The 27,088-nt window shown below is 42.9% G+C and overlaps 3 protein-coding genes across 7 annotated transcripts in view; 1 reads left to right on the top strand and 2 right to left on the bottom strand.

Moving 5' to 3' along the window:
* Positions 1-15,490, bottom strand: part of ogfod3 (2-oxoglutarate and iron dependent oxygenase domain containing 3) — a 34,511-nt gene extending 19,021 nt beyond the window's left edge. The window contains exons 1-7 of the mRNA XM_071409846.1: positions 15,164-15,490; positions 14,491-14,714; positions 13,671-13,746; positions 13,541-13,583; positions 10,909-10,973; positions 9,112-9,168; positions 3,400-3,553 (exon numbers count right to left, since the gene is read on the bottom strand). Of these exons, the coding sequence (XP_071265947.1) occupies positions 3,400-3,553; positions 9,112-9,168; positions 10,909-10,973; positions 13,541-13,583; positions 13,671-13,746; positions 14,491-14,714; positions 15,164-15,231 (687 nt within the window). The 5' untranslated portion in view covers positions 15,232-15,490. The remainder of the gene's footprint in view (positions 1-3,399; positions 3,554-9,111; positions 9,169-10,908; positions 10,974-13,540; positions 13,584-13,670; positions 13,747-14,490; positions 14,715-15,163) is intronic.
* A 1-nt stretch (position 15,491) lies between these two features.
* Positions 15,492-23,797, top strand: hexd (hexosaminidase d). Of its 2 annotated transcripts, XM_071409843.1 has the most exons (15): positions 15,497-15,611; positions 17,318-17,510; positions 19,943-19,998; positions 20,253-20,354; positions 20,439-20,554; positions 20,709-20,796; positions 20,991-21,155; positions 21,348-21,531; positions 21,668-21,739; positions 21,840-22,038; positions 22,216-22,298; positions 22,393-22,471; positions 22,566-22,676; positions 22,857-22,946; positions 23,104-23,797. In XM_071409843.1, the coding sequence occupies exons 4-15, from the start codon at positions 20,265-20,267 to the stop codon at positions 23,303-23,305; spliced, it is 1,479 nt and encodes a 492-aa protein (XP_071265944.1). In that variant the 5' UTR covers positions 15,497-15,611; positions 17,318-17,510; positions 19,943-19,998; positions 20,253-20,264; the 3' UTR covers positions 23,306-23,797. The 2 variants fall into 2 exon arrangements, with proteins under 2 accessions (XP_071265943.1, XP_071265944.1); XM_071409842.1 differs by lacking the exon at positions 17,318-17,510 and having other exon boundaries at positions 15,492-15,611.
* Positions 23,409-26,942, bottom strand: LOC139580817 (cytochrome b-245 chaperone 1 homolog). Of its 4 annotated transcripts, none has more exons than XM_071409847.1 (6): positions 26,800-26,942; positions 25,629-25,716; positions 25,485-25,526; positions 25,193-25,363; positions 24,814-24,958; positions 23,409-24,577 (listed from the first exon to the last, which is right to left on the bottom strand). In XM_071409847.1, exons 2-6 carry the CDS (start codon positions 25,714-25,716, stop codon positions 24,427-24,429), a joined length of 597 nt encoding a protein of 198 aa, XP_071265948.1. In that variant the 5' UTR covers positions 26,800-26,942; the 3' UTR covers positions 23,409-24,426. The 4 variants fall into 4 exon arrangements, with proteins under 4 accessions (XP_071265948.1, XP_071265950.1, XP_071265949.1 ...); XM_071409849.1 differs by having other exon boundaries at positions 26,805-26,927; XM_071409848.1 differs by lacking the exon at positions 26,800-26,942 and adding an exon at positions 26,162-26,318.
* Positions 26,943-27,088: the final 146 nt, after the last annotated feature.

The raw sequence follows: 27,088 nt of genomic DNA, 5'->3' as shown, positions 1-27,088 counted from the left end.
GAGCTTCTAAAAATCTATACATCTAATTGGGCTGATGTTTGAGTAGGCTATATGAAAGATTAACTGTTGTCATGTCAAGTCTACAATAGTGATTGTTTAGCCAGGGGGTTTGATGAATAAAAAAAATCATAAATATATATATCCTTTATTTAACTAGGTAAGTCAGTTAAGAACTAATTCTTATTTGCAATGACAGCCTACCAGGGAACAGTGGGTTAACTGCCTTGTTCAGGGGCAGAATGACTGATTTTTACCTTGTCAGCTCGGGGATTCGATCCAGCAACCTTTTGGTTACTGTCCCAACGCTCTAACCACTAGGCTACCTGCAAGCCCGGAAACACAAATAAAACATCTAAAAACCATCTAATCAAACCAAATTACACCAGGGACATAACTAAAATGTTCTTCTTCAATTTGGGAACATAGTCCCATAATAGTGTTTCAGTCCTCACTGGATGAGCATGGCAAGGTTATGGTGCACTGTTTTACATAGCACTTTTCCCCTTATATGCATTTAACAGTGGCACACTAGCGCTGCAAAACAATATATAAAAAATATTACAAACTTTATTTGGATACAGCAGTATGATTGATGGAGTGGAAACCAGCCCCAAAGACACTTAAAACCATTTACATTTAAATGAGGGCCTGGTTGGGCCAATTAAACCTGGTGGGGGGGGGAAGGGGCAGGGTGGAGAGGACAGATGGGGGAGAGAGCTGGTGCTTTTGGATTACATTTTCCCAGCTGTCGAGGAGCCGAGAGAGAGAGGATAAGGTGACATTAATTTATATTGCGGAAGACTCAGAGGAGATATGATGAAGTTTTTGGGGCACAGTAAAATGAATAATGATCAGAGATACCCAGAATATCTAATATGCGCACGGATACAGGCAGAAGGCGAACACACACACACACGATGGAGCATCAGCAAATGAAGAATGCTCAAAGATACGAGAACACACACGCACACCTTAGCGAACAGATAAGATAAACATTCCGACATATCCTTTGGGACCTTTATCTGTACTGTGTACAAACAGCTCTTACAGTCCTATCAATTGAATAACCCAATGAATTTCAAAAAGTTTGCTTTGCCAAGGTCCACAGTCGAGACATCACAGGAAGATGGAATGGGAGGAATCATAGTCTGGTATGAAATAATCACTTCATTCTATTGCCCTGCTGGCTAAACAATAATGAGATATATTCATGTGCGATCAAAGCTGCATTCAATCTCACAGAAAATACGCAACTTTCAATTAACCATGAACTTACCCTCAAGACTATATTTCAAATCACTTTTCGGAGAGAAAAATAAAATAATACGTTTTACTCGCCCCAAAACACATTCAATGGGTTTTCCTGTTCCATAATGTACTTTTTATGAAGTCATTGATATAGAACTACTGTACAAAAGTTTCATACTTGAATATGAAATCTGTTTCATAAATATTAAAGGTGATATTTAAACACAAATGGGAGCAAGTGTATGCTTTACACGGGTCTGACTACAGTCAGCGGGTCTGCTGTACTGTGAAACAGGAGAAGGGGACATTCATTGCATTTTGGTAAGCTAGGAGGCTTCAACACTTCTTGACTACACAACTAAAGTGATGTGAGAAAGACCTTTAAAAACAGGTCAACATTCACAAGGCCGAAGGGCCAGACGGATTACCAGGACGTGTACTCCGAGCAGGCGCTGACCAACTGGCAAGTGTCTTCACTGACATTTTCAACCTCTCCCTGTCTGAGTCTAATACCAACATGTTTCATGCAGACCACCATAGTCCCTGTGCCCAAGAACACTAAGGTAACCTGTCTAAATGACTACCAACCCGTAGCCATGAAATGCTTTGAAAGGATGGTCATGGCTCACATAACACCATTATCCCAGAAACCCTAGACCCACTCCAATTTGCATACTGCCCTAACAGATCCACAAATGATGCACTCTATTGCACTCCACACTGCCCTTTCCCACTACAGCTCAGCATTAAACACCATAGTGCCCTCAAAGCTCATCACTAAGCAAAGGACCCTGGGACTAAACACTTCCCTCTTCAACTGGATCCTGGACTTCCTGACGGGCCGCCCCCAGGTGGAAAGGGTAGGTAACACATCCGCCACGCTGATCCTCAACACAGGGGCCCCTCAGGGGTGCGTGCTCAGCCCCCTCCTGTACTCCCTGTTCACTCATGACTGCACAGCCAGGCACGACACCATCATTAAGTTTGCCAATGACACAACAGTGGTAGGCCTGATGATCGACAACGACGAGACAGCCTATAGGGAGGTCAGAAACCTGGCCGTGTGGTTTTAATTGCATTGTTGGTTAGGGCTTGTAAGTAAGCAATTCACTGTAAGGTCTACCTGTTGTATTCGGCACATGTGACATAACATTTGATTTGATTTAAAGGTAATCTAGGTGCCCCTGTAAAATGTATCACACAGGATAATGCAAAAAGAGGCAAAGTTTAAACGTTTGTGTTTGCTTGTGTGTATATGTAAGGGATAATCAACGAGAGGCTATGCGTTCTATAGAAAAAAGTTAACGAGGTGGAAGGTATGTTCCACGACGCGCTAGTGCAGTGGAACTGACCTTCAACCTAGTTGCATTATTTTCCAGAGAACGAATAGAGCCGCGAGTTGATTATCCCTTTTATGCTATGGCTATAATTTAACAGATTTGCCACTAGAAATGTGTTCATTTGCTGGTAGAAATGTGTTCAACATCAACTGAAGTAGCTAGGAAGTTTACTAGATAGATACAGTAGTTGCCGTGGTAACCAAACAAACAGACCGGCTAGTTTAGCTTACCAAACCATCAGTCCTAGCTTGCTATTATGAAAATCGAATTCAACAATACCAATACTGTTTTCAATTTGACTGTTGCTTTCAAAAGCAGCTGAAAACACAACATGTAAAAATGAACTATAGCCATTAAATTCTACCGTGCAAATATACCATGCGTTATAGGGAAATAATGCACGCTCGAGAATGCCCTTCAAGCCAATCAGAAAGCAGTATTCAACAACACCATGGTATAAAACATATTACACCTTTCTTTATGTAATATTAGAAACTGGGTGGTTCGAGCCCTAAATGCTGATTGGCCGAAAGCCGTGGTATATCTGACCGTATACCACGGACATGACAAAACATGTAGTTTTATTTTTACTGCTCTAATTATCTTGGTAACCAGTTTATAATAGCAATAAGGCAGCTTGGGTGGGGGGGGGGGGTTGTGGTATATTGCCAATAGACCACGGGTAAGGGCTGTATCCAGGCACTCCGCGTTGTGTCGTGCCAAAAACAGGCACTCCGCGTTGTACCACACCCCCAGGGGCCTTATTGCTTAATTATATTATGGCACCTTCTCTTATATAAAATAATCTTACCTTGTCTATGTGGGGGTGCCAGTACTCATCATGCTGTGTCTTGGCCAGTGTGCTGTTGATGCGTGAGAAGAAGGTGGGCTTGGTGAGGTACAGAAGAGACGGGTCCAGGTCAAATGTCTCCGCTATCACTGCCTGAATACGACCACGCACCTCCCTGTAATCAATAAAACAATAAAACAATTAATCAATCAGTCCATTATTAATGAATGAAAATGGATTCATACAGTGCATCTTACAATGGTGCTTAACAGTAACTTGGGCCTGTAAATATAATTCACACAGAGACACACACACACACACAATTAATACAAAAGATCAAATAGCAATTTTTTGGGCCCAGATATTGCAATTGCGATTATGAATTGCGATTTTCAAACACTTGGGTGAAAACTTAGTAATTCCATCAGACATGGTTAAAACATCTGTCAGGGTAAAGTACATCACTTCTAAAATGAGATTGTATGAATTAATACATACTGTGCTAACTGAATACAAAACCAAAAGAAAATCTTTTTCAACATTGTTATATGATAATTGATAGGATTATTACACCTACATATTAACAAACATTCATTTTTAACAAGATCTTCAAAATATGGTGTGCTATGAACACAACACTAATTAATTAATTAACAACATTATTAGATCCTATTTCCTATGTTACCATTATGAGTTAATTATGTATTCAGGCAGCCATGGACTGCAAATGGAATAGGAAGCTTATGATTGTGCAATTATGTATAGGTAGGTTCAACCCTTATTATAATTTAAATTAAAGTCAAAGTGCCTTAAAAACATGACATCTAGCCTACCGATAGCAAGGTGCAGACTGTTTCCAAAACATTGGAGTCTGGTCCAGTCAATCAACGCGATGGCCTTTACCACGTTTGCACCGTTATCGTTATGCACACTTGCTGCTCCTCATTCAGGGTTTGCACTAGTTACCACAGTCACAATTGGCTATATCGTAAAAATTCATGAAAACAAACATTTGCTTTTTGGTCGTCATTTAAAAAGTCAGGGTTAGGCATAAAGTAAGGAGTTAAGCTTAGGGTTAAGTTTAAAAATCACATTTTAAAGAAGATAAATTGTAAATATGTGGGGTTTATGACTTTGTGTCTGTGGTAACTAGTGACGACCCAAGTTTCATCAGACCAGAGAATCCGGTGGCGCCGTTATGATGGTTATGTGCATAATGGTAGTACCGGCGTCTCCTGATAACAGAGGCAGGCTCAGGCTGTGGCCTTGTACGTGGGCCAAAGCTCATCCCTGCTGCCTGCTCCAAAGGGGGCTGGTAGTGGGTCGGAGCCTTTTGTGTCACACACGCCATCTTCTCTGATGAGCACTGGACACGTGAGCCAGGGATATGCGAGTCTGACATTACGCGCCTGAAAGGGCCGATACACCTCTGGACAGAGAGCAACCAGAGAGATCATATGTTAGTCATGGAAAAAGGGTCTCCTTCGTGGAATAGGGTCTCCTCCAGCAGGAGCGTGGGGAATGGAGGTAAAACTGGTCAGAGTCTGTTCCCCCATCTGCTCCCCCGCGTTGTGTCAAAACGCGGTGTCGCATCTGGGTCAGCTGGCAGCGCAGGGGTAGCTGGGAAAGCAGAAGTGTGGGTTGGAGCTGCCGCCTGGCGCCGGGCTCGGTATCGGACTGTAGACCCTGGTCTCTGAGATGAGGAGGATGACAAGATGGCCGTCGACGCTGTAAGGCTGACGTTGCCATGGGCAGATGTTTGGCCAGCTGCTTCCTCCCCTCCACCGATTTCCCAAAGCGCTCCATCGCCTCCACCACAGCAGCTCCGAAAAGAGCCTTATTGGAGATAGGTGCATTGAGCAACTCGTTCCGCTCTAGCTCCTTCATGGCAGTGAGAGAGAGCCACAGGTGCCGGTGAGCCACAGCTGCCGCCCAGCACATATTGCGGAGACCTGAGTCAAATGAAGGATAGCGCCAGAAATCCAAGCCACTTTATCCACCTTCCCCGTGAGAGCATCCTTCCCCATCAATAACTTGGACAGCGACACTGCAAGGAGTGCCACATTGCTGGCAGCAGCTGCTGCCTGAGTGTTGAGTGTGAAACACATTTCAGCTTGCTGTGCTGTGAATCGGTCCTTTGGACTCGGTAGTGTGGGTTTTTTATTATAGGGTCAGGAGCCCGGAACAAGATGAACATGGTGTCATTGAGCTTAGGAATCTCCATTTAGAGTGTCTCCATCGCCTCCACCACAGCAGCTCCGAAAAGAGCCTTATTGGAGATAGGTGCACTCTTCTGAATGGCAGGAACAATTACACGGGCGCCATCAGCGGGCTTTCCCAGGCGCCCTCCATGTACTTGAGAGCTGGCATGGATGGAGCCATTGGTTCATCTGCCTTCTTCAGACACTTGTAGGGTCCACCTACCCACTCAGCTGCTTCCGTCACAGGAGGAGGGGACTCCCGAGTTGGATTGCAGGCTCCTCAAAGAGTCCAAAAACAACCGGCTCTTACATGCTGACCACACTGCCTAAAATAGTAATTACATTTTAGACACTTGACGCTCTGCAGGTCCCGCCACTCCCATCGCATTGTTTTCATGAGCATATGCGCACATGGGTGATTGAAAGATGAACGGGGGCCACACTCCAGCCCATTTGGAGGTGGTAATGCACCTTAAAGTTTGTTGCCAACTACCATATAACATCCACAGAAGAAGAAGAATGAACAAAGAGAAAAACAAACTAGGTCTCCCTTTTTATCCGTGGATTAATTGCCGGAGTAGAGAACATAGCATTTTGTATGACTCAACGTGGGTAAAAATTCTACAAATATCCACACAAAAAAAGGACCATATGCATTTCAGGTAAAACAACAAACCAATGTTTATTTTCCAGAACAAATTAGATAGCAACAACAAGCTAGCTAAATGTCCATGAATGTTTCATATGTGTTTCGACCAGTCTCTAAAATAATATAGTTGGTTCACAGTTGGTTTTGGTATTTTAACATGCGTGTCATGAACGCGTCTGGTGGGGATAGACAAAATCAACATGATGGTGCACGCACGGACCCGTTTTGCTCAACATGTTAGAGAGGGAGAGACAGTCGCCTCCTCCAAGTAGTCGTCATCGCAAGGACCATACAAATAAAATATTGATCCGAGCGAGAGAAACAGTGCCCCTGTGTCTCAGTATGTGTAGACCAGGTCTCTGATCCTGTCTGGACCAAAAGAGTATGACATGTCATACTATTTCTGGACAGACCTCATCAGATACATGGGCTATATATAGTATGACAGAGGGGCGATGTTTCACTCTCTCGGATGCTCTGTCCTGTGAGAGAGTTTCTCCGAAGCAAGTGGGCTCACTCTCGCCAAAATCTGTCCAGAATAAGCCCAATGCGTATCTATGGGCATAATATGCAGACCTAAGCTTGTCATCTGCCTTCCCACCTTGGTCACAACGACTCCCATTGTTAGGGCAGAGACATGAGCGTCTCGTCATTATATACAGCTCTCTGGTTTCAGTCTCTTGAGAATTGGAAAGGAAAGTTTGCGGCTGCACAGTACACTGTTAGGATGCAGGCTTCCCTTGAAGTAAGTTGATATTTAGCCAAAAATTGGATAAATGACTCCTGTGTAAATAAAATACTTCACCAGAAAGCATGACTTAGCCAGAGAGGATCATTAGCTTATTTCATTTTTTGATTCTGTAGATTGTTTCAAATCACAAGTGTGTAGGCCTATGCCTATTAGGGAATCCAGCAATTTGGGCAGCCTGCGTGGCAATATGTTGAGCTGATTGAGTTGCGGCTGTCAGACAAAAGCATCTAAAATAAGCGTGAAGATAATGTGTCTCGGGTTGAATTTAAACTGTTGTAACAAAACAAAGGGCGTGTGGCGAAGATATGACGTGTCCCTCTCCATAAAACACATACCTCGGCTCTTCAGAATGCACTCAGACGTCTCCCGCCAATTCTTGCCCATCCATTTTTACATTGTGTGAATTGTTTGCCCTTTGATGGTTTATTTTGTTTAGAACTTCCACATTACATAGATCACCAGTAGGCCTAGTAAATGTACCGTTAATCCCTCGTCATTTGGTTACATAGCTTTCTGTTAATACATGTATTAATTTCAGTCATTTACCATTCTCGGAGTGGGAAAGTTGTTTGCAGAGTTCACAACCTGCTAAAATTGTGAGAAACAAGTTTTGGTTTATTTCATAACCATTACGAGTTGTCAATCTTTTCATTGTCTTTTCTTTGGAGCGCTCCGTGAGCAATGAGCATGTGTCTGGTTTCTCGGTCTTGAAAACGTTGAGGGAGCGCGTAGGCCTGAGCATGCATGGAAGTAGGTCTACCTGGTCAGCTGCATGCCAATGTAGGAGAAGGCCCATTTGGCAATATCTGATTTCTGATTGCCTTAACTCACCAAGTCCACAACTAATAAGCTGAGCTTCTCAGTCATTATTTCTTCCACTCACACATTGTAAACGAAGTCTGTTTTTTTAACATCCATTGCAAATGATAGTTCCTCAGTATTTGAAAAATCTTTCCAACACTGCCGGCCTCAATAATCACCAAGCCTCTGTGTGAAATAACAAAATATCATGATCTGATGATACCATATATCCGGTGGAAAGGTCATAAAAAAAAAAGCTGTCTGTCCCGAGCTCACTGACACGGAACACTGAGGGGCCAAACTCCCATCGTACTCATGACGACGTAGGGTGACTTGATATCCTACGACGGTTTCATCAACTTCTTTTCTTCTATGGCTCTACAGCTTCAAGTCGTGCTGAAAATAACTGGGAGGCTGATTGAAGGGAAGTAGCCTCAATATACACAGAGTATATAAAACATTAAGAACACCTGCTCTTTCATGACAGCCTGACCAGGTGAATCCCAGGGGGAAGCTATGATCCCTTATTGATGTCACTTGTTAAATTCACTTCAAATCAGTGTAGATGAATGAGAGGAGACAGGTTAAAGAAGGATTTTTAAGCCTTGAGACAATTGAGGCATGGATTGTGTACATGTGCCATTCAGAGGGTGAATGGGCAAGACAAAATATTTAAGTGCCTTTGAATGGGGTATGGTAGTAGGTGCCAGGCTCACTGGTTTGTGTCAAGAACTGCAACGCTGCTGGGCTGTTCACGCTCAACAATTTCCTGTGTGTATCAAGAATGGTTCGCCATCCAAAGGACATTTAACCAGCTTGACAACTGTGGGAAGAATTGGAGTCAACATGGGCCAGCAGCCCTGTGGAACGCTTTCGACACCTTTCAGAATCCATTGGGAATGCAACTCAATATTAGGAAGGTGTTCCTAATGTTTGCTATACTCAGTGTATAGGGCACATGTACTCTCATAGTCTGAAGGTGCGTGCATAATTACATTTTCTCAGGCGATGCTGCCTTGGCAGCACGGTAAACCAATAGGGGCGGAGCTCTACAATATATAACTGCGCACTCTAAGCAGGGATGGTTGTGATTGGCCAGTATGTACATGCCACGCAGAGTGTGATTGGTCAGCTTCCTCTGTGCATGTAGAGAATGATTGAACGGAGTCTAGCGCATCTCATTGGAAGAGGTACCGTAGTGTCGTTTTTGTTGTATTAATGGAGTGTTAATGAAAGGAGAATATGGATATTGCACATGTCAATATCTCAATTTCGATCTGAAATCAATGAATCATGCAGCCCTAAAAACACGCACACAAGCACACACCTACCTGTAGAGTCGGAAGTCCTCTTCAGAGAATACATCTGTTATCTGCTCCCCAAAGTACCTGTCATCAGCCACGCAGGCATAGAGAGCAGAACAGAACCGGGCCATTAGCATACATTACCATCCAGCAACACAGACAGCACAGTGCACTGCACAATTACCCAAGAGGCCATGACAGAGCCGCTTTCCAAAGAGGGCAGGATAAAGAAGCAGACGGATTGCAGGAGATGCCACAGTTTCGGAAGACTGATGGAGCGAGTGAGTGAGATGAATGGTTCAGTTAGTAGTGTAGCCATAGAAATCTAATCTAGATTCTGTTTCGATGAGTGTAGCAGCCAGCTGCACCAAGGTTTTATAGCTGGGGAGGGCAAATGAGATAGGGTTTTAGAGTCAGAGTAGGGCTGGGCGATAAGGCCAAAATATCACATTTTTGAGGGTATGGGGGTATTTGACGGTATTTTAAGTTTCAGAATATTCAACAGGTCTTCATATGTTTTATGAGTAATGAATGGGCTTTCTCTGTTCTGATGGTTTTACACTCAACCTAACTAGGACAAAACTGACAGTGAAGTAATGAAATGTGTAGAACTTCACATTTATTTAGCATTGTATCAAAATAACTTTATAGACGGTACATAGATCTGGTTAAGAGCTCAATGGAACTCGACCCAAAAATGTAAATGCCATGGAAACACGTGGGAGAAAGACGCCGTGGGGGAATGATACCGAATCTCCTCATTGCCCCCCAGCAAAACTGTGCCTATACATTTGGGCTACTGTTTATGTGTATTTCACACTATGTTGAGGTAAAACAAGGTATAAGGCTTGAATGGATGTCAACCCCAACACATATTCATGTCTCTTCACCAATCAGCTGCATTGCAGTTAAAAAAACGACTTTGACGACCTCCACAGATTTCTGTACTCTAGCTATGCTACCAGCTTATACGAAACGGGAGTTAGCATTTATCAGTCACTTCTTCTAAACCTGAAAAGTAACTACTTCTAAATGTTATGGAGCGAAAACAGCCAAATACTGTATATAAAAATATGTATATCCAAATCGGACTTTAGTGACCACATTGTGGGCCTGTTATAATACATCAATCACTAATATCCACTTTGTTCAATTAGATGTGTTGAATGTACGCCAATCCGGCGTCCTTCTTCTATTCCATTGACCTCTTTACCGCATATTTACCAGTATGTGGATCCATACTGGTATACCCAGGAGTTCTGTGGTTGCCATGGCGCCATGAGGTCGCCTAGGCAGAGAGCTCTGTAAATATTTCTGGAAAGATATGGACTGCGGTTTAAAGGAATGGCAGAGGCTCGCCTCATACGGGACTGTTCCAGACTACTGTCGAGGTGTGGTAGTCTTTTCTGGCACTTTTACAGCCGCCAAAGTATCAGCCAGGTGGGTGCTGCACTTTGATAGTGGATAATCAAGCGTGCCTACGGAGGAGGAGACGGCATGCCTGATGAAGAGCTCTGGGCTTGTCTACTATCTGACTGACATTTCTCCCTGCCTGTCTGTATCATCGATACTCCCTCCGCTCAAGCTGCTGACTGCCTTTCCGAACTGCCTCAAGACATCTGAAGCTGTGGAAGACAACCAACCATGAACTGCCAGATCTATACATTTGTTTTTGTTTTCAAAGTGACTTTGAAATTCTTGTTTGTAATGAAAAGTGCTATTTAATTAGGATCATTATTTTGAATTTAAAAAGGGAAAAAGACACTGGATCAGAGAGAGAGCGAGATAGCGAGAGGAGAGAGAGAACTGTTCACTCCTCCTCACCTGTAGATGTTGACAAACTGCTTCCCCATCGACAGAGCCCCAGAGTGCAGGTCCAGGATGGAAGCCTGGAGAGGCCAAAAAAATTAGAATAAGCAAATTATTAGAACTTATTTCAGTCTACTTCTCTGCCCTTTATTTGTTATTGTTGTTTATTGGTTTATTCGGATCCCCATTAGCTTTTGCCGAAGCAGCAGCTATTCTTCCTGAGGACCCCAACCAGCCAGCGCACTTCCCCCAGTTCTCTTACTCCGCCAGCATACGAGAGTGACAGTCTCTACCATACACACACTGAAGAGACACATACCGCATCAGCTCACACACACTCGCGTCCACACTTATAAAAAAACACAAAACATGACAAGTAACAACACACTGATAGACAAGGACAGTCAGACAAGGACAATCAGACAATGACAGTGACACTAAATTAAAATAGAATGATATATATATATATATAGGCATGGGTCTGTGTTTCTCCCCTCACAGTTCCTGCCAAGTCCATTAAATTTTGTTTGATATAATTTTTTTAATTTGGAGACTTGCTTCCATGGGATCATGCCTCTGTATAATACTGTGCGTTGCAGTAAATTCATTTTGGACTTGGGGAGTGTGAAGAGACCCCTGGTGGCATGTCATGAGGGGTATGTCTGGGTGTCTGAGCTGAATGTTATTTGATTATGCACACAATCTGGAATTTTCATTACAGTAATATTCATCATAAAAACTAGAAGAGAAGCAGTTAATCTCTCATCAACCCTCAACCAGGAAACACTGGCATGCATGTTGTTGATGTTAGTTCTGTATGTGCAGTTAAAGGCAAGGTGTGCTGCTCTGTTTTGAGACAGCTGCAGCTTTGCTAGGTCTTTCTTTGCTGCACTTGACCATGTTACTGGACAGTAATAAAGATGGGACAAGACCAGATCCTGAACAACTAGTACAGTAGATTTGTGTCAAAAAAGCAGAACACATTTTTATAATATACATACCCCTCCCCATCCTCACAACAACTTTGTCAATATGACTTGGCCATGATAATTGACCATCCATTGTTATACCTAGGAGTTCAGCTTCCTCAACTTGCTCAATGGTCGCTTTATACACAACTCCAGTTGAGGTTTAGGTCTTTAGAGAATGTTTTGAACCAAATACAATGCTTTTAGTTGTAGATGTGTTTAAGACCAGTTTATTATTCATCACCCATTCTGATTGAACTGTAACTCCCTATTTAGAATTTCAGTGAGCTCACTGACTTTGGGTGCTGACATGTAGTGTGGAATTATCTGCATACGTAGTCGTATCTTGTGTAAGACCAGTGGCAAAGCATTTGTAAAAATAGAGAAGAGTAAAGGCCCAAGGCAACTGCCCTGAGGGACACCGCACTGTACATATCGGATGTTAAAGAAGCTTCCACTGAATAACACTCTCTGGGTTCTATTGGATAAATAACTCTCCAACCATGTGATGGAAGATGATGTAAAGCCATAGCAAGTGAGTTTCTTCAATAACAATTTATGATTAATAACATCAAAGGCTGTACTGAAATCTAACAATACAACTCCAACTATCATCTTATTATCCATTTATTTTAACCAATCATCGGTCTTCGGAATCAGTGCATTCCAAGTTGAGTGCCCTTCGCTATATGCATGCTGAAAGTCAGTAGTTAACTTCTTCTCTAGAAAATATCATTGTATTTGGTCAAACACAATTCTCTACCCCCAGCAAACTGATTGGGTGGCTGTTAGAGACAGCAAATGGTGCTTTACTATTTTTAGGCAGTGGAATTACCTTAGCTTCCTTCCACGCCTGTGGACACACACATTCCTTTAGGCTTTGGTTAAAGATTTAGCAAATAGGGGTGGCAATAGTCTGCTACCATTCTCAATACTTTCCCATCAAGGCTGTCTATACCTGCTGGCCTATCATTATTGATGGATAACAATAGTTTTTCCACCTCTCCCACACAAACTTGACCAAATTGAAAACAGCAATCCTTTTCTTTGATATTAGATCTTACATACAAAAATATGATGTTTCACTGTTGTCATTTCAGTTCTGAGTTTCCACTTTACTAGTGAAAGTTATTGAAATGCTTGGCAATATCGAAAGGTTTTGTTAGCCTCGACTTTTAGGGTATGGCAGTATCCCAGGACAGATAGTAACGGTCCCAGCAACTGAGGCTAACCACGTCGCGGGATACAAATTAAACAGTTGTGTCAGCTACCCAGGCATACTCTGCTCTCTCTAAGCCAGTAAATAAATCATGTTCATTTTTTCAGATGTCCCCTGTTTATTTCACTACAGTATCTTAACAGGCCATAAACAATAATTTATTATGGCTGTGAACCAAATCTACAGGAGTTGGAGGGAAGACAGGACGGTGAGGGCTCAACCAAACAGCCATGTACGATAGCATTACACACTAATAACTGTATCAGCCTGTCTGAACTTAACTTTGGATGTTGTACCAATAGAATTAGGAATTAGAATTTAATAAGATCTCTATGGTTGTACTACCCTGACCTCTAGTGGAGACAGAGGGAAGCTACAACTGAAATCTGAGCAACAGTCTTCATCCTAGCTTTAGGTCCTGTTTAAGTTCAAATATACGTTACTAAAAGTAGATACTCACCCCTCCATCTGAACCAGCTAGGGCCAGACCCCTCTCTGCCAACCTGCAGGAGTAAAGAAATAAGTTATAGAGAAAAGAAAAGAGAGGGGTGCTAGGAGCTAGAGAAGAAAGATAGTATAGAATCCCTCACCGCCTGAGGGCCATGGCCTCCTCCCTGGTCACCGAGTTGTCTGTGACGGCTCGGCCACATGTTTGGGGAGTGCATCCTGGGAAAAAGAGTATCTCACATCATCTGCAACATCACAGTACAAAATTCAGCCTGCCTGCTCAACTTTGTCCAAATCACCACTGGAGCGCAGCCAATGCACATGAGTGGCAGAGCAGTTAGGTTTAGGACAGTGGACACCAGGGGTGTGTTCAGTTTGATTGAACGTTTGCTATGTCGCAGAGCGGTTTGTACTGAACAACACATTCGTTCAGTACAGCATTGTTTCCGTTCAATTGAACGTTCCAGAGCATAAAAACATACTGAATGCAGTCCCGCACTATACCAATGATGTTTTACTCATCTATCTGTGCCTATACACAATGAAAGTCCTGCCTACTTCCTGGATCATGTCCTATACTGTTTTTAATGGGATTACAGATTATAATTTACTTCTACCCAATGCCTTTTATAAAGGTTTCCAATTACAAAAAAGCAATCTAAAACATTCATGAAAGGAATCAGGTAAAAGTAAACTAACACATGAATACAAATATAATATTAAAATTACCATGTTTTCATGAATTTGATCATATAATCTTAAAAACTCATTCAAAAACAGTATGGGACATGATCCAGGAAGTAGGCGGGAGTTTCATAGCGTATTCCACAACTAGGGAAAGGAAGTGTGCAGGCTTTTATTCTAACCGTGCACTAACGCATCTAATTCAACTAAACTCTTCATATGGCATGCATCATTTTTAGATTGTGGCTTTAATACAAATCTGTGTTGTTTTAAACCCACCTGGGTAGCGTTTGTAGTTCTCATAGTCCTCAGAACAATCCACAGTGTAGACCCTGGTCTGCGCAACCACCTCAGCCTGTCTGACCAGGGTCTCTGTGGTGTAAGGGTCCCCTGAGGCCAGGTAGAGCCAGGTGAGGGTTCCCACCACAGCCAGGGCCACCACCACTACGAGCAGAGAGCCACGGGACACCCGCCATGCAGACGCCTGCCTCAGAGCATTACCCCTGGAAGAGGACAGGAGAGAGGAAGTTTGTTTTGATTGTCCTGCACTGAAAGGAGAACAGAAAAAAAAGACTTCCCTCTTCCACCCATCTTATTATGACACACACACACACACACACACACACACACACAATAGTTCTGCCGACCGAATAGACAATAAAACGAATTTTACCTCGGTGCCGAACGGAACCAAAACCTACTGGCTCTCTAGGAGGTTGGGTAAACAATATAGTACTTTCCTGGAGATATTTTGTCTCAAATTTAGAACTAACCGCAAAGACAACCGGTAGAGTAAGTTCAAATGTAATTTTATTCAATATTCTGGTGTGTAAGGAACATTTACACGATTTTGCACTCCAATGTTTCAGGATGTGTATATATACCAATGAATTGTGTATTACACCGCCTGTTTAATCAGACTAGCACTGGCCATGCATGTCGTTGACGTTACCTTTTGATCTTTTTCTCAATCCCGTTGGCGTCTGGGACTTTTGGATTTCCTCGCCGTTGTATCGTCATTGTATAATGCAAAGCCTTTTTCAGTGGACAATCATAAAGATATATAGCTAGCTACTTCCTTTCATGCAGAAATAGTAGAGGATTTCAGATTACCACTACTCGGCATTGCTTCCTGGTCAATGCGTAACAGTCCATCTGGTTGGCTCCTGAAGAATGAAACCTGCGTTTTAATTGGACCACATCACAAAAGTCTATTGCTCTGCAGGCCAAGTCAAAGTCAATCAACTGACTATCAGCACCTCAATCTGTTTACATTGATGAGTGTGTAGTCGCTCGTGCGATGTAGCCTGGGTGCGTTCATCATTTGCTATGTTGCGAGGCGGTTTGTACTGAACAACACGTTTCCCCAAAACGGTGCACACTCTTCAACAACTTTTGAGGTACGTTTGCTCCCGTTTCGTGGGTGTGGCCAAATACGACCTATTATATTGACAAGATAGTCGAGTGACCACTCTAACAATGCAAATATATGTCCTCAAAGATGGAAGGCAGGCGGGAAGAAAAAAGATCAGGTGGGACCATTCTAGCCAATGAGAGGGCAGATACCACGGAAGCAAGCCTGCCCTCTCGCATTCAGGATTTTAATTTGATGTCAGACCAAGGTACTGTAAGCATTGTTTCAAGGACACGATCCCCCATTGTAGAAAATCGAACACAGTCATTGTACCAGTAGTTGCATATTTTTCACCAGATGTATATAATTGAACTGATTACTTTAAAATAACACACAGACGAAGTTAAAAGCATAATTAAGTTGCTAATGGAAGCCTGCAGTACCTCGGTCGGCCTTCAATTTGAGATACTCAATGAGAGGGAGCAGCACGATGGCCACGGTTTGGCACCGCTATGTTCTGTCTGGGTCAGAGATGGAAGGTATAAGGGATTTGCGTCAATTCAAATCTTGTATCAGGACAAAATGTGATTCAGAGTCACCGAATATACTTCAAGTATTTTTATTAAACTCAAGCGATAAATGGTAAATGCAATTTTCGTATATACAGGTTCTCTGTATCACCTCGCAGGGCAGAACAGAGAACTGGCAGGATGTAAGTAAACAGCTGTTCTTATACGGTGATAGGCCAACAGATGGGTTGGAACTACGTCTATCACAGTAGAGGCTGAGCGTGGTTTAAACTTTTCCCAGCCTCTTGGCGCTCCTTGGTGTCCGGCGCTGTTGCTGTGTAGATTACGCTCCCACACCCCAGAGACTGAGGTCAGATAGCTCTGTAACATTGTTTGAGCCACTTGCACCTGCATAGAAAGCACACTGTTCTCGCTCAAGGCTAACTACAGCTTCCCAGCACACTTATCTGGGGCTAACTGTTACTTCCAGCACACACACACAGACAACCAGGCGCCCAGGCCAACAGTTGCTAATATTCAATCACGTGATGTAGTATTGGGTTATAGTGCAATAAACATAAATCCTAACAAATGAGATGGTGATGGAGAGAAATTGAAGGAAGTATGGAGCAAAGCGGTAAAAAATTAAGTGGGGAGTAGGAAAGGGAGTAGGGGTTTGAAGGGGAGAGAGAAGCCTATGGAGGCAGAGATTAAGAAAAAAGGAAGTTTGAGTAGAGCAATATAGTTGAGGTAGAGAGTGCCAAAGAAGGAAAAGATAAATCGCGAGAGGAGCATGGGGTGAGGAAGATCATAAAGTGATTCTGAAGTTTAGGGAGAAGGGGAGAGTTGGGGTGATGAGGCTGATAAGGTTAACGGCTGTGATAAAATAGTTGGATTGGGGGAGTTGTCAATGCTAAAGTGTTAAGAGATGGGAGCTTGCTGGTGTTCTGTAAGCAGGGTTGGGTAGGTTACTTTCTAAATGTTATTTACCTGTCAAATTGTAATCAGTAATGTAACTTTAACCCAAATGCAGTAATATAATCTGATTACATTCAGTTACTTTTAGATGACTTTCCCCTTAAGATGCATTAGAAGAAGACACAAATGTATGTTCCCAATTGAATGACATCTATTGCAGGATAAATCAATGTTAAAGTTTACATAGCTGGCCATTTATGGATGTTTGCGCTTAGTGGGACTATCATTTGTTTTTCAACATGACAATGTCCCAACACAACTCCAGGCTATGTACGGGCTATTTTAACAAGAAGGAGAGTGATGGAGTGCTGCATCAGATGACCTGGCCTCCACAATCACCCGACCTCAACCCAATTGAGATGGTTTAGGAGTAGTTGGACCGCAGAGTGAAGGAAAGCAGCCCACAAGTGCTCAGCATATGTTGGAACTCCTTCAAGACTGTTGGATAAGCATTCCAGGTGAAGCTGGTTGAGAGAATGCTAAGAGTGTGCAAAGCTGTCAAGGCAAAGGGTGGCTACTTTGAAGAATCTAAAATCTATTATGATTCTTTTAACAATTTTTGGGGTGACTACATGATTCTATGTGTTATTTCATAGTTTTGATGTCTTCACTATTATTATACAATGTAAAAATAAAAACTAGCAAAAGTTTGACTGGTACTGTATATATATATATATATAATTTATAAGTCCAAAAATGGATGTAGCAACTAGGGATTGCCCCTTTTTAAGTCTATCAAAAGTGTGTGAGTTTGAGCATGTGTCCATTAGGCCTATGGCTTTTTTTTATCAGCATGAATTAGATTGAGCAATAAAGGGCCCACTTTTATTCCATAGGCTATCCGCTGGTTTCAAAAACAAAGATTGGTTGCCGACAGCAGTCGCACCATTGGAAGACATAGCTTGGTCTGTAGCCTACGAAACCTATTCCTGCTCTTTTCCAGCGATCGAGCAAACACATTTGGTGTGTCATCATAGTGATCTCTGACTTGTGGTCAGACTCACTCAGGTGGAACAAACTTAAACTTGTGCCTTTTTTTCAATGCTGATTTGAATGTCATTGAGAAAAGAGTGTAAAATATTTTTTTGCTCACTAAAAAGTAATTTACAATTTAATGTAATCCTCAAAGTAATCCAGTTTTTCAAAAGTATCTGTAAACTGATTACAATATTTTTGCTGGTAACGTAACAGATTACATGTAATCCGTTACTCTCCAAATGCTGATTTGAATGTCATTGAGAAAAGAGTGTAAAATATTTTTTGCTCACTAAAAAGTAATTTACAATTTAATGTAATCCTCAAAGTAATCCAGTTTTTCAAAAGTATCTGTAAACTGATTACAATATTTTTGCTGGTAACGTAACAGATTACATGTAATCCGTTACTCTCCAAACGTGTCTGTAAGGACATGCCGCAGAGGAAAAAAGCTCTCCAGGTTGAAGCAAATAGGGAAGTGTAAGGTGGTGTTGAGCAGCTGGACTGATCAAGCAGGGAAGACGTGGATTAAAGGGATGATAACAGGAGTGCCTTTGAGTGTTAGCATTAAAGAGGTAAGCGACATCTTGAGAGGAGGCGTTCTAGTGAATGTTCAAAGGTAGCAAGCAACAAGGGGTGGAGTTTGGGTAGATAGCCCATCTATTCTGTTACATTTCAAGGACGGTACTGCCAAATAAAGTAGCCATAGGATATATAAGTTATTATGTGAGGGTTTACGTACCAAAGCCTTTAAGATGATATAACTGCCATATGTTAGGGCATGTTGTAACAGCTTGTAAAGAGAAAAAAAGTGTGGAGGGGAGCATGAGAATGGGCAGTGTGGTGTACAACCAACGTGCTACAGCTGTGGGGGTGCTCATAATGTGGCATATGGTGGGTGTGAGGCGATGAAGCAGGCAGTGGAGGTGCAACAAGTGAGTGGAGAGAAGAGTGTCATGCTGAGGCAGTGAGGGTGGTCCAGGGAGGTACAGGTTCAAGGGAGAGTTGGGTAGGAGGGTCTAGACTGAGGATTACGGGGCAGGTGAGCAGCAATATGGTATATATAGATAAGAGAAAGCTGGTAACGTTCATAGCGGGTGCTATCAATAGCACTGCTAAAGTAGAGTCCAAAACAGAGAGGAATCAGTTAATAGTGAAAGCGGCTGGGAGACATCTGAGTATGACAGGGTTGACATGGGAAGAGGTTTGAGATGACCCCAATCAGCCAAGGCTGGAGTCATGTATTACAGGATCTTAGTTATGGTGTTAGTACTACAATTGAATGCTCCAAGCCTGTTGGATAATGGGCAGGAGTTCAAGCAGATCATCCAAGCCTGATGTGATTTGTGTGTAGGAAACATGGCTCAAACTGACTTTGGAGTTTATCATACAGGAATATTTAGTGGTTTGTAGGGACATATATGGAGGGGGGGCACCTCAAAGCAAGGACTTCCTTACAGGATGCTAGGCAAAAACGTCATCTTATGGGGTGACGTCATCGTTCATATTTTCTACAGTCTATGGCAAATAAGCTTGTGAACAGGTGCCTGGTTTGTACTTGCAAAACAGGTCTACTAGTAAATAAAAATGTACAGGCAACCGACAAAAATGTAGAAAGTCTGGAAAGAATCTGTATTATTTTTTACCAAGTCCACCTCTTCGGGACCTCCATCAATAAAATCAGTCGTTACTGCCGCGCACAGCGTAAACAGAGTAGTTTACAGAGTTTCCTTTTTTACCCCGGTAGAGTTGGTGGCGGTAATGCACGATAAATATTGGATGCCAACCGCCGTGAAACTTAATCGAAGAAGAAAACTTACATACGGTGGATTTGGCGCATGAGCACTTGGTCAAAAACAATAACGATTCTTTCCTGACAAGGCATATTTTCGGTTTCTTGTAAATTTGTATTTAGATACAGGGCGGAACTGCAGTAAATGAAGAAAGTTGCTCAGCGAAACGCCATATTTGGTGAGTAACAAACGTATTTTGACATTCTAATGCTTTCAGAGCTGTCTAATGGAAACAAACATGGTAGCTTTCTGGGCTAGAAAGGGGACTCGTCATATTCATCGTCTTCTCTGACCAGATAGATACTGGTTCAGCCTGAATGTAAAGGCAACGTTTGTATAGTAGGCTACTACTTTCATTATCAAAAGTCGAGCATTGTATTGTAATTTATGCATGATCATTGTACACATAGTAATTTACTTGTTGCTCTCCAGATTTCAGCTACAATGGATGCTTTACCAGCATGGCCCAAGGGGAAGAAGCTGGTTCACCTGGATCTGAAAGGAGCACCTCCTAGAATTGATTACCTGCACAAGGTAATATCACTGCTCACCTATCTCTTCCTTATTTGTGTGTTGAATGCAAGAAGTCTGTCTGACATGACCATTCCCTCTCTCCAGCTGATTGGTCTTTTTTCTGGTCTGGGTGCTGACGGTCTATTGGTGGAGTATGAAGACATGTTCCCCTATGAAGGCGAGCTGAAGGTGCTGCAATCCACTCAGCATTCACCATACAGGTTGGGCTATACACATCCACCATACAGGTTGGCCTAAAGCCAATCACTGATGTCAAGTCTTATCCTCGAACATCACTATCTTGGCCTCGCTAGAAAGTGGGAGGAAAAAATGGTTCTTCCTGACAGGTAATGATTCTCCTCTTCTCTGCTGCAGTCGTGAGGAGGTCCTGTCCATTCAGGAAGTGGCCAAGTCCCAAGGGTTAGAGGTCATTCCTCTGGTGCAGACGTTTGGACACATGGAGGTGAGAGGGAGGGAACACATATCTGCCTCCCACCTGTTCATATCATACCCCACTTAATAATCGGAGAGATTGAGGCCAATTTATATTGTTGCATGTGGTTGTATTGTCTTGGTATCTTTGATATTCTTTTCTTTCTTTGCCTCCTTTCTCACTCACTCTCTCACAGAACTTCTCACCCCCCCTCTCTCTCTCAGTTTGTGTTGAAGCACAAGTCGTTGTGGGGGCTGAGGGAGGTGGGCCACTGCCTGGGCACTCTGAACCCCCACAGAGAGGAGGGTGTGAGGCTGGTAAAGGAGATGCTTCGCCAGGTGGTGGAGCTCCACCCAGGCAGCACCAGCCTGCACATTGGAGCTGACGAGGTGAGGCCTGGTATTTTGATCCTTTTGGAATTCAAAAAAAGTGCAGACGAAGGGAAGGAGATGAGGAAAGGAAGCCATATTGAGATGCATACAAGATTGAAATAGCTTTCTAATGATGAACAATGCATGACACCACTTTAATTGAAAGCCCCCCCCCCCCCCCCCCACACCATATCTGTCATGTGTCCTCAGGTGTACCTGTTAGGTGAGGGAGAGGAGTCTAGACGCTGGCTGAGCACACCTGGCCGTACAGTACAGCAGCTGTTCCTCAGTCATGTGACCAGGGTAGCAAAGGGCGTCAGGGAGGCATGGCCAAACCTCAACATGATCATGTGGGACGACATGTTGAGAGGGATGGACCACGACACACTGAAAGGTCAGGGTACAGGCTCTTAAAGTGATAGTTCTGCAAAGTTACACAATGATTTCAATGTTTTAGCCTGAAAGTAGTCTATGGGCCAGAAAAGTTTGCAATCTACCCCTAACATTTGCTTTTTTGACCTATTTGCCAGGCAGCGGTTTGGTAGGATTGGTCCAGTTGATGCTGTGGGACTACAACCCCACCCTAGATGTGAAAAACACTGGTAAGAACTAGTGGTTTTACTAGAACAGTATCACTATGCACATAGACAAACACTATTTGTGCTTAATGTCAATGTTTCCCATCTCCTTTCCCCTCTCCAGTATCTCTATTGGAGAGGTACAGTGGTGCAGGGCTGTCAGAACTGTGGGCAGCCAGTGCCTTCAAAGGCTCTACTAATGTCCACACCTGTGTGACCAACACACAGAGACATGTGGACAACCATCTACAGTGGCTACAGGTGGCAGCAGCCCTGCCTGAAGGCATACACATGCTGGGCATCGCCCTCACTGGCTGGCAGAGGTGAGATGGAGAGAATTCACTTGTTTTCATCTAAATTATAGTGTCATAGGGCAAAATCAGACTTGTCTAAATCATACAATGCATCAGACTTTTGCGTAAATCATGGGACATTTGTGCCAAAATGTATGATGTTATGATTTAGCCATAATCTATTTAATAATCTTATTTCAACAATAGGTATGACCACCTGTCTGTGCTGTGTGAGTTGCTGCCCCTAGCTCTGCCCTCCCTGGCCTCCAGTCTACAGACACTCACACATGGTCAATACTTTTCTCCATATACACTTTGATGTGATCCTTGAGGTATTGTAATGGCACCTGACCCGTGTTGATGGTGGTTCTGTGTGTGCTACAGGCCAGTTCAGCCCGGAGGCTCAGAGCAGGGTGACAAAGACTTTGGGCATCTCTTCTGTAGATGTAGAAACCATGGAAAGGTGAGAGACCCTTCATAACAGAAAATGCTCCTCTGTTATAAGTGGATTGTGTTTTTAATCCTAAAAGTGTGTGTCTCTCTGTGCCCTGCCCTAGCTCCACTACAGGTGACTCTGTGCTGTTTCCAGGGAGGAGGTTGGCAGAGCTGGTGGTGGAACTAACAGCAATACTGCAGTCAGAAGAACTCCGCCATTTTGAAGACAACATGTGAGTGAAGCCAGCAGCCACATGGGCTGGAACTAAAAACTGCACACCCTGTAGCACTCTAGGAAGAGGGTTGGTGACCACTGCAATAAAGGCACACTTAATGATTTCTTGATTACTCCTATAAAATCCTTGAATTAAAGAGCTCTCTAACCTTGATACATATCGCTCTGTGGTTCTCAGGTTTGTGAGAGGCTGGTTCACTCCTTACCACAGACAGAGAAAGACAGTCAGCCCTCTTATTGCTCAGCAGTTACAGAGTCAAGCCATGACGTAAGCATCTGAATGTTTGTATTCCACCACCGTTTATATGCTAAGATAGGTTTTTCACTCCCTCATATAGTTAAAACAAATGAACCCTAAGCACCCTCCCCCTAAACAAAACAAAATGTGCTAACCCGTGTTTCTTTCAACCACCCTCCTTTCCCAGATTGTTAGCTCTTGTGGAGCAGAGAGTGGTGATGGTGAAAAAGGAGATGGTGCGTCTGTACCCAGCCTCCACAGCTCAGGAGTGGGTAGAGCAGCATGTCAGCCCTGTGGTGGCTCCCCTCCAGAGGGTCCTGGAGGACACCAACGCCAGCCTACTAGAGATGGTACCCCAGAACGTCTCAGCTTCTATGGTTGGGCAGTAAGGTTTAACCTGGGTCCCTTTGTTTTTTTTGACAGAGAAAGAGATCTATCCGTGCAGACTTCATACGGTGAGGTCCAAGAGGTAGTGAGAAAAGGATTCCATGATTATCAAAAAGCAACTTTTATTTAATTCCCTTTTTTAATAAAAAAAGCAAAAATAAAAGTAATACAAAACATTTTTTAAAGACAAGGCAAACAAGTACCTGCAGTCATCCAGCAGCACACACTAACTGGACACAAAATATCTCATGCATTCTTTCTTTCAAGCAACAGAAGGCATCTATACTCACCTTCCTCTTGCCAACAGATGCAGTAACTTAGTTAATACAGTCCAGATACAATGTAATACAGTTTACTTGTCAAACATAAATGTGTTAATAACAATATGTGTCTACGGACAGGAATGTTACCTGAGACTGGTCTTTCATTTTGTGTGTATAAGGCCAGATGGAATATGTAGTTTACCCTATGAATAATAAATCAAATCAAATGTATTTATTACACCCTTTTTTACATCAGTCACAAAGTACTATACAGAAACCTAGCCTAAAACCCCAAACAGCAAGCAATGCAGATGTCGAAGCTGTTAGATTAAGTTCATTCTAGAGGTTTTGCCTCCCCAGATTCTGTCTGACCCTGGTCATAGGACCCATCAATGCTGAAAGACATGCAAGTATTTACTTTAACATAAAAACAGGCAAACATTCTTAACTGATCCCTGGAAATCCATGCTTGATTATAGTTTACAGTCACATGCATTCAGATGGATAGATGGTTGCAGTGAGGAGAGACAATCCTACTAGACCAAGATTATCACTTGGGAGGTCTCAAACACACTGTGTTGCCTAAACTGTGGGACTGTTTTGAATGAGTATTTCACACATACTGATTACATTTAAATAGAAAGGCACTGTAATTATAGGGTTGAGTCTAATACAGTAATGATTGTTTTTGAAGAACAGGCAACACAACAAACTATGATTTTGTTTAAATATTCTGTGGAAAACTCTACCATTGGAGTGTATTTAAGACCATTTATAGTATCAGGGATACTACGAAATGCTGTAAAATATATTTGGGTGCATTTCAAGTCTGCTGTGGCTTCTCCTCATCTCTTCTCCTTCTACTGCACTGAGTCCCCCTCTTCTTCGGAGTCAGTGCTGGGGTTCAGTTCATCTTCCTCCCTGACTGCCTCTTCCTCCTGCTCCCAGCGACACTGGAGCTCCTCCAGACCCAGGAAACGCTTGAGCAACGAAGCCACTGCCTCCACATCACTGACGGAGAGGGGGAAACAACAGGATCAAACAACTGGTTGTGATCAAAAATAGACAGCAGGAATATTTTGACAATCAAAACACTAAATACATTTGTCTGATTTCACTTCTGTTCCATGCCATTCTTGAACTGTTATACTAAATATTCTACAATGTTTTCAGATCCTGGGAGACCTGTGTTCTGATCCTTTAACACACATCTTCCATGTTAGGGTCTTATAATAGACCCATCTCACCTGCGTCCCCCCATGGTGGCGCTCTGTGTGAGGGGGTAGGAGAAACCTGTGGCCAGTCGCAGCACCAGCAGGTAGCCCTTCCCTAGGTAGCGCACCTTCTCCTCCTGAACACACACGTCACGCAGGTGCCTCATGTCCATCACCACTGAAAGACCGAGACCGGAGGAGAGGAAGGGTATGGGGCAGGTGATGGAAGGGAGACAACAGGAGAGGGAGGGTATGTGAGGGAGATGGAAGGAGACAGGGAGAGACCCCGTTGGAAGACCCCTGCGCTAACTGGATTCCAATCGTAAAACTCATCCCATCTGATCTACCCTTATTGGTAAAGGAGGTTCAATGTGAAAGTACTGTACAGGACACATTAGGTGATGTTCCTCACCTTTCTCCTGGCCTCTCCTACACATGGTGAGAATCAGGGCATACAGACTGAAGGTCTTCAGCTCTATCACTTTCTTGGTTTTATCAAACACTGCCTCCTCCCACTCCTCCATGTTCTGCATGGCCACGAACAGACAGCCCGTCACGTAGAAAAGCTTCCACAGGATACTGTCTGGAAAGACCAGAAAATAGGGATGAGAGACAGGCAGACATTTTTTTACCCATTCTGTCTTAATGATGTAATTCATGACGGGACAGGCTGGCACTGGTGATGCCTGTAAATCAGGTTGTACCTGAGCTGTAGTATGCAGCAGCCAGGCCAATGGACGCAATACCTGAAATCAGAAAAAGGACCAAATGCTGGGTCAATTTATTTTCTGACATTGCATTCAAAGAAATAAACTCAGTAAATACACACACACACATCATGATCCTACCTATGAGCAGCGACCAGGAGCGGATGCCAGGCGACCTCTTCAGGTGTAACATGTTGGTGGTGTGCTCCTCTACCTGCATATACCCCATCTTACAGACCGACAGGCAGACATGAAAAAATTGTATACAATATGGATAGGCAAAACCTATATAATATAAAGAACCATTGCTTACTCTTGTAATTCTGTGCTTGCTTCAAGGAAAGAGGGAGGATGTATGTCAGAAGTAGAACATGGCCATGTTGGTTCAATATTGAGGTTATGAATAATGATCACAGATGAATGGAAACTAGGATGTTTAAACAGGGAAATTGTCAGTGTTGAGGAAATGGGGAAGCAGATCTGAAATACAAAATGCTATGTTTCACTTCTGACAGATATCCCCCTTCTCTCTAAGAGCAGAGTTGCCAGGTCAAGATACATTTTCCAGACCAATGACAACTCAAAAAGTGCCCAAAGGGCCTGAAAACAAGCAATTTTTTTAACAGCAAGAGGAGTTGCCATTTATATAATAAACCCCTTTTCCATAATGTTACCGAGACAATTAAGGATTATCGTAGTAACTTGTAACGACGTTGGAAGCGAAATTCAGTTTTTCTCAAAATAATAATTATTGCAAGCTGTGCCTTAGACCGCTGCGACACTCGGGAGGCCAACAGTTCATCTACTCCAGCAGCTCTCCAGACAACGTCTACATTAGAGGAAAACTGTAACATTGAAGGGAATGGAATAGGTTATTCTGCAATGTCACGACGTGACCGCGCATGCTGCTCAGCCAATAGCTGTAGTGCTCTCTCAACTCACACACCCCTCCGGTCCCCCCAACCACTCACAGTAACAACCTGCCTCAGTCTGCAGCAGGTCACTGTGAAATATATATTTTAAGATATATTTATAATTCTATTCGTTATGAAGGTATTCAATTACAAAAAAGAAAACAATGAAAACGTTCATGAAAGGCATCAGATAGAAGTAAATTATTCCACGAATATAATTTTACATCTTCAATGACCGCGTTTTCATGAATTTGATTATATAATTTTGAATTCCATTCAAAAACTGGGCATGATCCAGGAAGTAGGCGGGACATTCATAGTGTTGCCGATCACTCATTCATCATCTCGCCTATAAATGAAATAATTTATCCCCATATGCCTATTAATTTATCTCTTACCTTACACTTTTCAACTGGAATCCTAAAATGATACACGCTGGATAATGTGTCAAATCGGCTTGATGATAGTGACAGTTACATGTATAAAGTTTTAGAGAAGTCCCAATTCATTTCATTTTACAGTAACAACGCACAGTGGGAATGTGTTGATTTCTTCCGGGTTACGTCTATGCTGATTAGATGATGACATGAGCTACAGTTTATTCCCCCCCCCCGTGATAAAAATGTAGAGGAAACAATATTTCTAACAACTTGTCTCTGATATTTTAATAACACAAACCCATAGAAG

This window comes from Salvelinus alpinus, chromosome 7 (genome assembly GCF_045679555.1).
Source record: "Salvelinus alpinus chromosome 7, SLU_Salpinus.1, whole genome shotgun sequence".
NCBI classification, from domain to species: domain Eukaryota; kingdom Metazoa; phylum Chordata; class Actinopteri; order Salmoniformes; family Salmonidae; genus Salvelinus; species Salvelinus alpinus.
This window is presented reverse-complemented; position numbering and strand designations above follow the sequence as displayed.

Coding starts and splice junctions, on each gene's coding strand:
- hexd (XM_071409842.1), top strand. CDS start 20,265: ATGGATGCTTTACCAGCATGGCCCAAGGGGAAGAAGCTGGTTCACCTG. Junction 21,532..21,667: donor GGACCACGACACACTGAAAG/GTCAGGGTACAG, acceptor CCTATTTGCCAG/GCAGCGGTTTGGTAGGATTG. Junction 22,947..23,103: donor TTACAGAGTCAAGCCATGAC/GTAAGCATCTGA, acceptor CTCCTTTCCCAG/ATTGTTAGCTCTTGTGGAGC.
- LOC139580817 (XM_071409847.1), bottom strand. CDS start 25,716: ATGGGGTATATGCAGGTAGAGGAGCACACCACCAACATGTTACACCTG. Junction 25,364..25,484: donor TGCTGCATACTACAGCTCAG/GTACAACCTGAT, acceptor TGGTCTTTCCAG/ACAGTATCCTGTGGAAGCTT. Junction 24,578..24,813: donor GCCACCATGGGGGGACGCAG/GTGAGATGGGTC, acceptor CCTCTCCGTCAG/TGATGTGGAGGCAGTGGCTT.